Genomic DNA, 14,324 nt, shown 5'->3' on the forward strand with positions numbered 1-14,324 from the left:
AGAGCTGGGAATAGAATTAAGATCTGAATCCCAATCCATTGTCTTGACTACAAAATCATCCATCCTTTGCCATGTCTCATGCATGTGGTGGGCAGGTTGTCAGGTATTTGTGTGCTATGTTTCTCTTACAACCTAGATAATGTGTTCTATGGCAGTTCCTTCTGTTCCTTCTAAGTGCATCTCTGCCTGTACTCTGCCAGAAGGTGTAATGACATGGCATTATCAGGCAAACCCACTGTAATTACTCTTCCTCTCTTTAGTAATTACATAACTGTGTCCTGTGTAAAATAGAGCATCCTTCTCTTTATTGTGGATTGGTAAGACATGCAATGTTAACCCTCCGTGTCTCATCCTCCACTTGCTCCAGTCACGGGGGTAGCAGAAGAGGATTAACAAGAACCAGCTACCTTCAGATGGCTCTGATAGCCCCTTTGTTCTCAAAATGTACCTGCATTATACCACACCAAGGTTAAACCCATCTTCTCAGGCCAGGAAGGTGTCGGGGATAGCTCTGAGTGGTTTAACTTTTTTATGGCTAAAGGCTGATTTTAAACTCCCAACAGCTTGGAAATTCAGAATCAAGGCTCAACCTCTATCTTTCTTTTGACCTCCTGTGCCCTAAGTCTCAAAGTAATGGCTGATTATACACACCGTGTAAGCTGGGACACCTATCGTCTGGAAGCTATGAGCCGAGATGATGCGGTAGTTGCAACTGTACAGATTCTTCTGGTTTCTCTAGAGTGAGATCACTCCTTGAATGTAGAAACCTGTTAATTTTAGTGTGGTTTGATGAAATTTAGCATTAACTGGGTAGCCTTTATATATGCACACAGGTACAGCCTCTGTGTTCCTCTAAGCACAAGCACACCCAAAAGCACATTCTCCCCCCTCCCTCTTTGCTTTGTTGCCTTTTTCACGTGCAGCTGTCAGTAACATGTTGAGCACAGAGTTGCCACATTCAAGTCTAAAACCCTGCCCTGGAGTAAGAAAAAGGATCATATCAGTTCTTGCCCAATCAACCTTATTTAGACTACACCTATAACTTCTTAACCAATTAATTTAAATGTGGTGGTCTGTTTGTTTGCTGATTGCCAGTACAAATCAGTGCTTCAAGAAGCCCACCATCTAGCTGGTGGTGATTGTCTTCGTATAGGATCAGTGCTGACCAAATCTCTGCTAGCTTATGCGTTTTTTATCTCTACATTCCCCCCAGTGATCAGGAGGCAGAGGAAAGTGCCTGGGTGTCTCCGAGGTACCTAAGCCTAATTGAGTTCTGATCTAGGACAACTCCATGTGGTTTATCTGGTAAAATAGCAAAGCTATATTTTTCCTGTGGCTTGTAAATGTCAAGAATGTGGACCCAACACAAGAAAAAGAGAGCTGAATAAATCCTCTGTCCATTTGCACAAAACTAGGGTTTTATTTAAACTTTGTTTCCTTTCTTATGTCTAGCTGGAAAATGGGATCCAGTTGAGAACAAGAAACCCATAAGCCCAAAACTCTCGGGAGACGTTCTGTGGTGATGGGACTTGGAGACAAGGCAATTCTCTTTTGTTATTTGCCTGACTGTCTCTGGTAAAAATCACTGATTAGTCATAGTCCAGGTCTACACTGAAAAGTTATGTCGACCCAGCTGTGTTGCTTAGGGGTGTGAAAAATTCATATTCCTGAGCAACATAGTTAAGCTGACCTAGCCCCTGGCATAGACAATACTAGGTTGACACAAGAATTCTTCTGTTGACCTATCTACTGCCTCTCAGGAAGGTGGATTAACGACAGCAATGGGAGAACCCTTCCTGTTGCTGTAGTGTCTATGCTGAAGTGCTACAGCAATGCAACTGCAGCTGTGCCGCTGTAGCAATTTAAGTGTCGACGTAGCCTTAGTCTTGAGAAAAGAGAAGGGATTTTATAACAATCTTCAAATATGTTAAGGACTGTTCTAAAAAGGACTGTGATCAATAGTTCTCCATGTCCACTGAAGGTAGGACAAGAAGTAATGGGCTTAATCTGTGGCAAGGGAGATTTAGGTTAGATATTTGGAAAAGCTTTCTAACTATAAGCGTAGTTACGCTCTGGAACAGGCTTCAAAGGGAGGTTGTGGAATTCCCATCATTGGAGGTTTTAAGGAACAGGTTGGGGACATACCTGTCAGGGATGCTCTAGGTTTATTTGGTCCTGCTTCAGCACAGGAGGCTGCACGTGATGATTTCTTGGGGTCCCTTCCAGCCCTACAATCTATGATTCTATGACTGATGACCCACTGGTGACTGCAGGAAGGATGTGTTTTATTGTGTGCAACACTGAATCCATCCAGAGATTGGAATTGCTGACCTGGGCTTTGGAAGTAGTAATGGGATGGTTTATTTGAGGCGGTGACCAGGTGCTCGACATTCATGGCTGGTTAGACCTTTCTCTGCCCAGGCCACTCCTGATTATAACATACTGGTGAGGATTGCATAATGCCAGTAAATAAATATCCCCTTAAGGATAAATGATAGGAATTAGACTAGGAAAAGAACAAGATCAGCCTTAAGCGCAAGTCAGACAAGCAACTGCTGGAGACTCTGCAGTAGCCTCATAGCCTGTTTAGCTCCTCCCTACAATGCAACCACCCACCCTCAGACAATTAGACCTTGTCTCTGGGGGCTCCAGAGTAGTTTCAGTGTTCAAGAGTGGCTCCATGTGATACTGTGCGGGGAAAGGGAGAGTAATGGGCAATGTGGAGGGGCTCTTTACACTGCAGACCAAGGATAGCATGCATGAAGGGGATTCTCAGAGGACTCCATATGGTGGTCTTCTTGTTTGCTCATGGAGGTAGAGGGCTCTTTTGTGGCTTTCAGTAACCATAGAGTTAAGCATAATATAAAAACCTAATAGGTAGTGACTTCCATGAGGGAAAGAAGTCCTTGTACAACCCTATAAAGGATGTCACATGTGACCCTAAACTGCTATGTGGGAGCCACTGTGGGCTGATGGCTTAAGCACAGGACTGGACATTCTATTTTTGACTCTGCCACTGATTTGCTGCGTGATCTTGGGCATGTGCCTTAGCCTCCATGTGTCTTTGGTTGCAAAGTGCGTAGATTTATTATTCTAGCACATTTTTCTGGACTGTTGAAAGTAAAATACCTAGGTTAGGACATGCAAAAAACCCACAGTCCTCCTCCTTGCTATAACTTATAGTCTGGGCATGAAAGTTTCCAAGTAATTTATTGTTTCTTGCTATCTCATTAACAAAGCGTGAGTATCCAGCATTAAATGTTATGAGAAATGGAGTCTGCTGAGAATGTTCTGGCCCTCTAGACCATTGGAACCAGCTGCTCAGTGGAGGGGGTAGGGCTTAAGGTTCATCCTCTGTCCCAGTGCCCAGCAAGAACACTAAGAGCATTAGCGATGAGCTGTCATTGCACTGGACACATCACCAGTGTTTTTAAATTCATTAAACCCTGATGTGAGCTAAGCTTCATACAAGCAAAAACACAGCCAAAGTTTCCACTTGGAAAGATGACAGATGAGGGTTGCCCAGAGACAGCCAAGGGGATGCTAGAAACAAGGTAGGATAATAGAAATTATGGAAAAGGGGTTGGGGAAGATTTATATGATCAAATCTGTTCTTATGCAAGGACAGGCGACTGTTTCTGCAACAGAGGATGTAGCAGATGTACAGCTGATGCAGACTGAGCTGGAAGGGATTGGGGCTGTAGAGGGGCAGATAAAGATGAGGCTAGGAGAGTAACAGAAGGTTTTGGTTTTAATTACAAGATCAACAACTGCCATATTGGACGGTCAATTTCTCTGCTTTGTGACTCTGGCTTGATTCCTGGTATCAGTTAAGAAATCAAGATGAATCATATGAAAGCATCTGTCAAGTCTACAAATTGTGGTTTCAAGTGGGTTGTTATGAAAGACTGAAAAAATATTCTATGTTGCTGCATAGCTTCCTACACTCCAGTAGGGCATCCTTGACAATTTACTGAGCTTGCTGCATCTTTTTGTTCCAGTTGATGGCTCACCTGAGAATAATACAGTTTGAGTAGTATAGAGGGACAATATAGTATAGAGGGACAGCAATATAAACATGGCTCAAATGTTACATGCCAAACCTCCAACGACGTTCTTACCTTGATTTCAAGCCAATGTTCTGTGTTCATTCTGGACCAGCCTGACTCCTTGGTGAAATAAATAAACTACAGGAAAATGGGACTAAGGGTCTGATCTAAACTCACCAAAGTCAGAGAACTCTTTCCTGCATGAATCCCACCTGAAAGTCAGGTACTAGTGGCCTCACTGTGAAATGCTGAGCATTCGCAGTTCCCAGTGAAGCTGCCGACTGGTGTATTATTCTGCAGATCTGGTAATTAACTTTCATAAGAGTTTGCTTTCCCAAAGGCACTTGAATGACCCTCGTTAAATTACCTGCCCTGCTGACTAATTATTGGTGCACAACGGCATGAGAGTTGAGACCTGGATACCCACAAATCCAGGGTTTGGTGCGTAAAGCATAAATCCCTCGCATCAAAGTGACTTCTCCTTTAACCCTAAAAGCTCAGGTGTTCCTGTGTAATGTCTCTTCTTGAAGTGCGTAAATTATTTTATTAACTGATAAGTGTAGCTACCAGATCTTGGATTAGACATTTAAACTGCACAAATGTGGGGCATATCCTTCATTGTCCAATCAGCTTTCTCTTTTTATCTAGCCCATTGTGTAACTGGCCATAATCCCCAGTGGAATATATTTTCTAGAGCCTTGTTCTACAGGACTGGCTGGCAGCTCACCCCTTTATTGGCAGTAGTATTTATGTCAGAAATATTAACATATGCTTTATATAAAGGAGGAAGGATGTTCTTATGCGTTAAAAGACAGAGCAGGGAGCTCAGACCTGGGTTTAATTCCTGGCTATCTGTGTGACCTTTCTCACTCTGTAAAGTGGGGATAGAAATTTTGCCCTCACAGAGTGAGTGCTGAGGGGTTTTATTGATATGGTTATATGACTCAGTCTATAAATATAACTAGGTACCTTGACATACATTTCAGAATAAAATTCCAAGTATAATGGACTGTGTGTCCCACTGTAAAATAAATTCACACCAGCTAATTAAATAGCTCCTGCAGCAAAAACCAAAACCTTCCATGCCTCCCCGCTAATGCCTGGGAGAAAAGATGGGTGCTACAGCATGCCCTTAAAGAGGGCGAGAGGGATCGAATTCTGAGGGCCCTGTCCAGAGAATGCCCTATCAGGCCCTTCTTTCTGTTGATATCCAGGAAGTTTCAGCTGATCTCCTCTGCAGCAGGGTAGTGCAGGCAGAGATGCATCTCTGCTGACCAGGTCACCGACCATTGAGTTTTATATGTTAAAACCAACACTTTGAGTTCCACCCAGAAACGTACTGGCAGCCAGTGCACATCTCAGTGCACTGATGTAACCTGCTCCTGGCATGGAACTCCACATATTGCAGAATGCAGCTGCCCTCTCATTATCATCAGTTTCCAAATGTTCTCAAGGTGTAGTGCTACAGAGTACATTGCAGTAATCTAATGGTTGCTCTTCAGCCACCCCCTCTGGCCAAGGCAAAGAGAGGCATCAATGGGCTCTATAGAAAGCTGGGCTTCAGCCCTCCTCTCCTGAGTCACCATGTAATGTGGAGAAGGAGGCCAGAAACTGACTGATCCTCAGAGCTCTAACTATGGTTTATAGGGCCCGCTTCAGGGGAATGAACAGGAACTGTCCTCTGAAACGGGGTCACATGATGGGGGTGAAAGCCAGGGAGTTCGAGTATCATTGCATCTGCATTTGCTTGACTACATCTGTGTTGAGGCTGCTTTTCCTGCTGCCTTTTCTCTCCTTTTGCTCTCTGTGGACAGCCTAAAGATCAAACCACAATCTCTCTGAGGTCCTTTTGGAAGAAAATGCTGACATTTATTTACCATAAATAAACAGTAAATAAATTGTTTATTGAGGCATCTGAAGCCACAGGGAGCCATTACCTGTAGAGAGCTTATCTTCCCAGACACAGAAACACATGGCTTAGCTCCTTGTGCACAAATAGGTGTTGAACAAAATCTCCTCCGGTAAATTACTATTAATCATTTGCATGTATATAGTACTTTTCACCAGAGGAAATAAAAGGTGGATAAGTATTATTATCCAGGGAAATACACAAGGTGAGTTTTTTGCCCAAAGTTATACAGCAAATCCCTGGCAGAGGTGAAACTAGAAGCCATGTTTTCTGACTGTCTCATGTTTTAACCTCTTAACCAGACTACCTAGTTTCCTGTAAAAAGCTAGGCCTGCCTTGGTAGTACAATGAGATTGCAGTGTGCTGGCCTTTACATTGTAGATACTAGCTAAGGAGGGATGGTAAAAGTTGCCTTTAGTTCACATCTACCAACTCCTAGTTCTCCGCTTCTGACCCAAAGCCACATCAAAAAGGCAGACTCTGCCATTTAATGGTTGTATTGCTTTTTGACAAGCTGGTGACTTGGTTCAGTGTTTGGAACAGGAAGACACTGCAAAGTTTCAATTCCACCCTTCTGCCTGATCCTCTCAAGACAATACAGCCTTTCCCTAGTGTCAGTAGTTTATATTTAGGGACACTGTGAATCCCTCATCTTTTCTTTCTTGTTTTTCAGTACAATTTCAAACCCCTGTCTGTACTGTATAGAATTTCTTCTTTTATCTTCTCATATTTTAAAATGGTTTTTAAATGTGTTGTGACTCCTGATTATTTATCTATAACACAAATTCAGGATTTGGGGCTCCTGGATAATGGTTCCCCTTATTCTGGCTGTAACCTCTCACTCTTGATGGCCAAAGGGCCTTTGGTCAGGGAAGGCTGGCTAAATAGGTTTTTCTAAGGTATGTGCCAGCGCACAGACGCTAGTAGAAGATCTATGATTTAACAACTACCCTCCTCTAGATAATTATATTTAATTGTGTGTCACACCCTAGGTCTACCATTTTGAGGCCTAGGAGTGCCCAGATTTGCCACATTGCACTTCTGCTCTGCTGTAGGTTATGCATCTCACATTCAAGGAACATGCAATGTCTCAATTTATGTTTCCAAAGCTGGTATGTAAAACCTTTCTGGGGTCCTATTGCACCATTAATAGAGCCATCGCAGTACAGGCTGTCCTTGCCCATCCTGTTATCCCCTTTGGAGGGGGAGTACTAGCGGCAGTAACCTTTTCACATTAATATTCTGTTTCCTGAATGCTGACAGGTTGCAGCTACAGTGTGTACCTAATTCTAGTGACCTGCTTTGCCATTCATTGCAGGCAAATGAGCAGCATGGAATGGCTCATTATCTCCTTCAGGTTTCCCAGTGTTCCTGCTGTCCAAACTTTTCAGGGGAGCATTTTCACTCTGACTCAGAAGGTTGCTCTTGGAGGAAATGAAAGGCTGATGTTGACTCTTAAGAAAGGTTTCCTGCCCAGACCAGGGAACAGTGGGGCTTTTCTGTTCTGTTTTTTGGTAATTTGTTATTTTGGGCTGTTCTTCAAGCAGTTCCCTTAAAATCTCCAACTTGTGTCATGCAGGAGTGAAAGCAAATTAAGATGAGAAGGACGTGTGCAATGGGCTTTGCTCTTTCAAGTGAGTTTAAGGCTTGTGGAAGATGTTGGATTGACACCCAAGAGACTGAAATCCTCTTTACCCACAGCATAGGTTCAGGTTGGATAGGACAAGCTACACCTAGGCTGGGCCTTGCCAAGTATCTCTTGCCTGCTCTGGAGAAACAGTCAATGGGAACCTATTTAATTTTTGGCTTCTCTGTTAGCTGCTGCAAAGTATCCTGGTGGCTTTTGTGATGTGGAACTTTAGCCACTGAGCTGAAACAACCAGTCCACGTTGTATAGTCCACCAAACTGATATTGAATTGTTTCAAGTGTTGATTGCTATATGCTACTGACCTGGGTTGGATTTGAGCCTGTAACCTACAAGTGAAAGGCTCAGATCCCCTTCCCAATAATTTGGTGCCATCCAGTCCTTCATCTGTCCAAATGTTTATGTGCTTTACTCCTTTTGGGTCTAGTAACTGCAGTGTTCTAATGGTAATTTTGGTGCTGGTTCTGCAGAAAGAGGAACTTCAGAATTCCCCCATGCAAAAGCAGATGTTTCAATCAATTGCTGCACACACAGAAAGATTCCAAAATGTATTCTGCAGCTGACGTGATCGAAACCTGGAACCTAACTTTACAGACTCCATTCGTGGTGCATAGGTAAACAAGTTCAGTCCATCCCTGCTCAAAGGCATAGTTATAGTTGACTAAGATCTCTGTGCATATGGAATCTGCTTGATGGATTATTCGCCTGCCGCTTCTATTGCACGTTCTTAGTGATAGTTCTGCACAGGCCTCTAGTTTCCTTCCTAAATCAAGAAGGGCCTCAGGATCAACATGACTAAATAATCTCTACTTGTGTGTTTTAGCTGCAGCTCAGAAACTCTAACTTCTTTAGAAATAGAGAAAGACGATAGCCCTGTTTCCCTCAACCCGCTCAGCATTGATTGATAGTGCAATAATATCCGATTTTCCCCACACAGGGTCCCATCTAGACAGATTCTGAAATTTATCGACCACTGAAAAGTTGGAACAAAATGGACTCAATCCTTGGTTTCACTTGCTTGATGTGGTGAAAAGTTCATACAGCTGCAAAAGGAATGTCTTTTCAAGTCTATTTCCTTACATTCCTACATGTCCAATCTGGCTTAAGTCAAGTATCTAAACTGCTACTGGTTAGGAGGGAAGTTTAGAGGAACTGCCACTCAAATTGTAGTTGCTTTCACTGAGGCTTGCTCCAGCTCCTGCTTTTCTTCCTTCTGACATGGCTGTCCAAAGGACACAACACTCTCCAGGCACTTTTAAAATGTGCTCATTGACTCCAGATGGAATCCCCTCAAACCACATAGACCAGAGAGGAGCATCACAAGGCAGGGCGGAGGGTGCTGGGATAGAACCAGGAAGAAGTCCCAAGGCAACAGTTGGAAAAATGCATGTGCAGTTATGGCATCCACAAAACCTATGTTTGTATAAGTCTGGTAATCTCTTCAGCAAGGCTACTTGTATGTGCAATTGCCTGATTTGTATGTGTAAATGTGGGGTACCGTACATCCATATATTTTTTTAAAATGCCCATTAAATACATATGAAACACTAAAATCCTGTTAATGGTACTCTGAAACCATGGGACTTAAGAATAGCATTTATTGTATTGCTTCATAGTTAAATATTCACTACTGCGTTAAAAAATGTCAGGTGTATGCAGCACAGTAATGGTCGTGGAATAAATAGATAATTTTCTCCTCCGCTGAAATCCGCTCTTGGGTGCTCACGGTATGTGTTGGAACTCCTGATGGAATTGGTGACTGCACAGAATTAAAAAGAGGAGTTGCTCAGTTGCTATTAGTAGCTGTGAGGTTAGAGCCGTGCAAAAAATTGATTTTTTCCAACATCCGCAAGGAAAAGTCATGATGCTATAAGGAGGGGAATTATTGCTTGCTTTGCCCTAAAACAGCAGCAAAAGAGAGCCTAGAACACTCTTGCACCTGCATGCCCTTTAAATAGAACATCCCTAATACCTGGAAGGTGTCATTAGCACAGAATGTAATTAGGCCCTGAATAGATTTCTTCCCAGGGGTCCACACTCATTAACAAGAACACTTCACCAGAACAATGCACAAAGCAAATTGTGAGACCTGCAAAGTCCGAGTCCTTCTCACCCTTCTCACCGTGGCTCTTACTGGCTTAGCTAGGGGAGGCCACATTTTTGCTCATCTGGTAGAGCTGCTGCCTATGACCACAAGAGACTTGGTTTAGCCTCTTCTGTGATCAAATGCAGTAGTCCATCTCCCACACACCCTCCCAAGAGGAGCCTCTCTACTGGTCTCCTGTAGTTTCTGGACACCTGTTTGGCAAACACAACACAAACTGCCTGCACAAGAGTTGCATGCAACTACATCCTATTTGTTTTAGAAAACAAGACTGAAGACCAGAAGAAGAAGAAGAGAGCCATCTGTGATTTTTTCCCCCAACAATGGCTGGCAGATTTATAAGACCCAAATGATGGTGCTGTTGCTAGTGCAAACTGGGGAATGGATGATGAAAAGTCAGGGACACAGATCTGCTCAAAGAGTCAAGCCAGCCATTTAGCTGGCAACAAACCACCAACTGAGGGAAATTGACAAAATGTGCTTGCTGGCACATCCAGGAAGAGAAATTCATTTCTGTTCTCCAAATCCTGGCAGGATTTGCTTCCTTCATAAGTTCGTATCTGGGAAATTCTAGACTGAATGCAGCTCCTTTTCTTTCTCTTTGCAGAGAAGTTAACTGTTACCTTTTTACTGTGTTTCTTTTATGGAAATACAATGGAACAATCATTTCATCACCGTAGCAACATCAACTACCGCAGCTCTAGGCAGGTTTGATCAGTTAAAGAGACAGTATGGTTGATTTGTGGTACTGAGGGATTATCAAAAATAAATGAATAGTGGGAGGAAAGCTTGTGTGTGTGTCTCAGGATCCTGTTTTGAATATAATATATTTTAATGTAATCATAGTTCAAGAAGAAGATGCTGGATTGACAGTCTGACACTGAGTCCTCTCTTTATCCTCAGGACTGGTACAGGGCAAGAATTAGCAGTAATTCACCCCCAGATTATTCATGCATTGTGCTTCAACCCTGAGCTGGAGGCCCCGTTTTAGGATGAGAAGAGAGGTCGGTCTCTAAGGCTCATTCAGTCTTTGCCCTCTCCAAGGCTAACAAGAATGTAGTTTGTATGACATAGACACCAGTCTACTAGGTACTGAACTGAAAACCTGGCTACTATCTTATCTAACATAGAGCAGCCACTGAAGAGCCATTGGGTCTCTACTGACCAATCGCTATATAATCTATTTCTGTGCACCCAGCACTGCAGTATCCATTCTCTTTTTGTATTCCAAATGCTTTAAAAACATTAATATCTGCTTTCCTTTCTGATATTCTGCAGACTGACTCCTCTGGAAAGAAAATGAAGAGTGCTGCCAGACCTTGGAGTGCAATGGCAAAGCAAGGGAACCATGGGATTGACCGAGGAAAATCTCTCCCCGCTGCTTCCTCAGGCATGAAGACCTCCAAATCCTCTACTTCACTTGCTTTTGAATCTCGACTTAGCAAGGTACTAACCAGTAAGCAGTGTGAAAGCATTCCAAACTGATGCCAAGCTATCACTCCAGCTAAGGCAGGGCATATCACCAAGTGTTCAGGGCTTTGGCACTGGGTGTGTATGTCTGGATCAGACTCTACTGTGTGCATATTATACCACAGTGTCTGTATACATTTGACCAGATTGTATGTTTTGGGATAGTCATTCCAGATTTGTCTCTGTGTGTTGACTGGTTGGTTTGTGCTTGTAGAGTATGAGTGTTAGTGTGGTGGGGTTGAAGAAGGGAATTTGACCGTGTGTGGATGCGTGGGTGGTTTGGACTGGACTGTGGTGTGTATAGTGCATGCATTGGATATTGTGACAGGGAAAGGCCATATGGCTATAGAAAACTAGTGGGAGATAGGTATATTAGCTCCAGGCTAAACAAATCCCTGGTACCAGGATAAGTTAAATGGCAGCTGCTCCAGGTCAGTTAAGACACCTGGGGCCAATTAAGAACTTTCCAGAAGGCAGGGAGAATGCTAGGTTGATTGGAACACCTGAAGCCAATCAGGGACTGGCTGAAACTAGTTAAAAGCCTCCCAGTTGGTCAGGTGCATGTGGATGTCAGGAGCTGTGGGAGGAAGTTGCGCTGTTGGAGAGACTGAGCAGTACACGCCATATGAGGCACAAGGAAGGAGGCCCTAAGGTAAGGGTGAAGTGGAACTTGAGGAAGTGGGAGCTGCTGTGGGGAAGTAGCCCAGGGAATTGTACGTGTCAGGCTTCTAAAAGGTCAGCTACCATAGCTGATACTATTAGGGTCCCTGGGCTGGAGCCCAGAGTAGAGGGAGGGCCCGGGCTCCCCCCTTTGCCTCCCCCCCCAATTAATCACTGAGCCTGGGAGACAACAGAGACTGTGCAAGGGAGGATAGCTTCTCCTCACCTCCCTTGCTGGCTTATGATGAAAATGGCTCAGTAGACTGTGACCCTTGTCGAGAGAGAGAGAGCGAGAAGGGTTACGTGGAGGGTCACAGTGAGCCTCTGAGGCTAGCAAAATCTGCCAGGAAACGCGGACCCACGGAGACAAGGACAGAGCTTTGTCACAATATATTATGTGTGTTGTGAGTGAAGGATTAGTCTGCACAAAGTATGTGTGGATCAAATTGTACTCTGTGGATGGGTGGGTGTGGATTGGATTAGATTGGACAGGATTGCACTAAATTGGTAGAAGTGGAGGTTGATTTTAGGGTTTAGAATTTATTTTCCCAAAAAAGAGGTTTTGTTGTCGTGGTTTTTTGTTTTTTTTTTAAGGGTAGTGAGGTAATCTTGTGTCCTATAATCTGTGTTTTTTTCCCCCAGCCCCTTTGGAAAGGCAAGGTACATAGCAAAAGTATTGTTTGTGATAGAACATTTACAGTTTATGATACTCATCTTTTTATATATATTTTTAATAAGACCAGAAATACACATGAAAATAATTTTATTTTCCATTTTATTGAAAATTCCAAACCTAGCATAATGCTGCATCTGTGTTCTGGCAGACCCTGAACAAAGAGAGCAATATGGTCTAAGTATTAAAAAAAAGAAATAGGAATTTGGGAACTGAGACTGATTTTGTTTTCAACAATAAGGATTGATTAACAATACATAGTGTTCTACAGCGCGAATGTTCAAAGAGTCTTACAAACACTTATTAACCCTTGCTGCCTCCAGTGCAATGGGTCCATATATTATACCCACTTTACAGACTCCTACAACTCTAAGCATCTCAGAAGTGAGACACTTTCAGCCCAGGGCTCCAGCCAATCTTTTTCATGATAAGGTCCTTCCTTTAAGGTGTGGTGCTGTGCTGCCACTTCTGAGCGACTGTTGTAGAGGTATATGGGGGCAGGAAGGCAAGGGAACCTGATACGTTTCATTGTACATCTTTTAAAGAACATGGTGTTTTCTTTCTAGCTGCCTCAGTGATCTCTAAGCTGCTGAGCAACTACGGTACAAACAAAATATGATCAAAGGGAAAAGTTAGGGAGGGGCTGTGGAAAGACAGACTGGGCAGTGAGGTGCACTTGGCACTGTGAAAGGTGGTGAACTTGGTAAAAGCTGCTGTAGAGAAACTGGATGGAGACTTCTCCAGAGGTCAGAAAGTCAGATTGTTCTGTCTTGCTCTGAGGAATGAACTGGCAAAGGCCCTGCCAAAATGCAAAACTTCTGAGGTCTGGTTTCCTGCAGTAGATCAACGCTTTGGCTATCAAAGCTCACATGCTCCCAGAGTCTGGGAAACCACAGACTGAGTCAGATGAAGAGATTAAAGAGAGAAGAAAATTGGAGCTAAGAGAGATTTGATCTTGCTTAAAAAAAATTACAATTCAGGAACCCACTAACCATGGCATGTATTTGTAATATAATCTCCCTTCTCATCTCTTTTCTATCCACCAACATCTCGCTCTAGTCTAGAGAGATGCTACAACGCCTTTGATTTTTAAGACTCTTAAAAGGCTTCTCTCTCTTAGTCTGAGCTGTGGAAGTGCACAAAAAGGGAAAAGCAACTGGTGTGGGTTCTGAGATGGACTCCTCCTTATGCTGGTTTAAGCCAACATCATTTCAATGTTTTCCTTGTGAAGCATATGTTTTTTTGGTCTTTCAGATTTGCATGAATTTCCTGAATACGACTCTAGAATGAACTTGGATTACCAGGGGAAAAAAAATCAGTCTTGTTTTTTCAGGTGCAGTGAAGTTTACTGACTAAACTCTGGTGTTAGCAGCCCGTGTTAGATTTTGGAATATGAACATACATAGTGGTGAGCTGGCTAGTGGAAATTCAACCAATAAAAACTACAATCAAATATATGCTTGAATATCTCTTATATTTCTGTGTCTAGTGCCCTGTAGTAGGTCAGGTTGGCACCTTGCCGTGTGGCTGGAAGTCCTGGTTCAAATGTCACACCGGGACTTTGGCTCAACCCCAGTGCTGACACTGCAGTGCAGTCCTGGAAGAGGAGGTGCTGCGTCATTAGCAGCGCCAATCTCTGACAAATTAAAGCAGGATCTTTTTTGTCAGCTTTGGGTGGGTTGTCCAATTGGAAGTCCTATGGACATAAATTTGCTGTCCTGCCTAACATTTCCTCTCTCAGAAAAAATGTTCATGTTACTGAATACAGTTTGTATACGGAGTCACTGTACTAGTAGAGCCTTATTCATAAGTT

At 43.2% G+C, this 14,324-nt stretch overlaps 1 protein-coding gene across 9 annotated transcripts in view; it reads left to right on the forward strand.

Annotated features, from left to right (window-relative positions):
* SPECC1 (sperm antigen with calponin homology and coiled-coil domains 1) overlaps positions 1-14,324 on the forward strand; it is a 177,473-nt gene that overhangs the window by 26,930 nt on the left and 136,219 nt on the right. For all 9 annotated transcript variants that reach the window (XR_012665382.1, XR_012665383.1, XM_048823630.2 and 6 more), the window contains exon 2: positions 10,987-11,154. Coding sequence is in view for 7 of the 9 variants with exons in the window: in XM_048823630.2 (XP_048679587.2) it covers positions 11,008-11,154 (147 nt within the window). In the remaining 2 variants the exon portion in view is untranslated. The remainder of the gene's footprint in view (positions 1-10,986; positions 11,155-14,324) is intronic.

Source organism: Caretta caretta, chromosome 17 (genome assembly GCF_965140235.1).
Source record: "Caretta caretta isolate rCarCar2 chromosome 17, rCarCar1.hap1, whole genome shotgun sequence".
Classification (NCBI taxonomy): Eukaryota; Metazoa; Chordata; order Testudines; family Cheloniidae; genus Caretta; species Caretta caretta.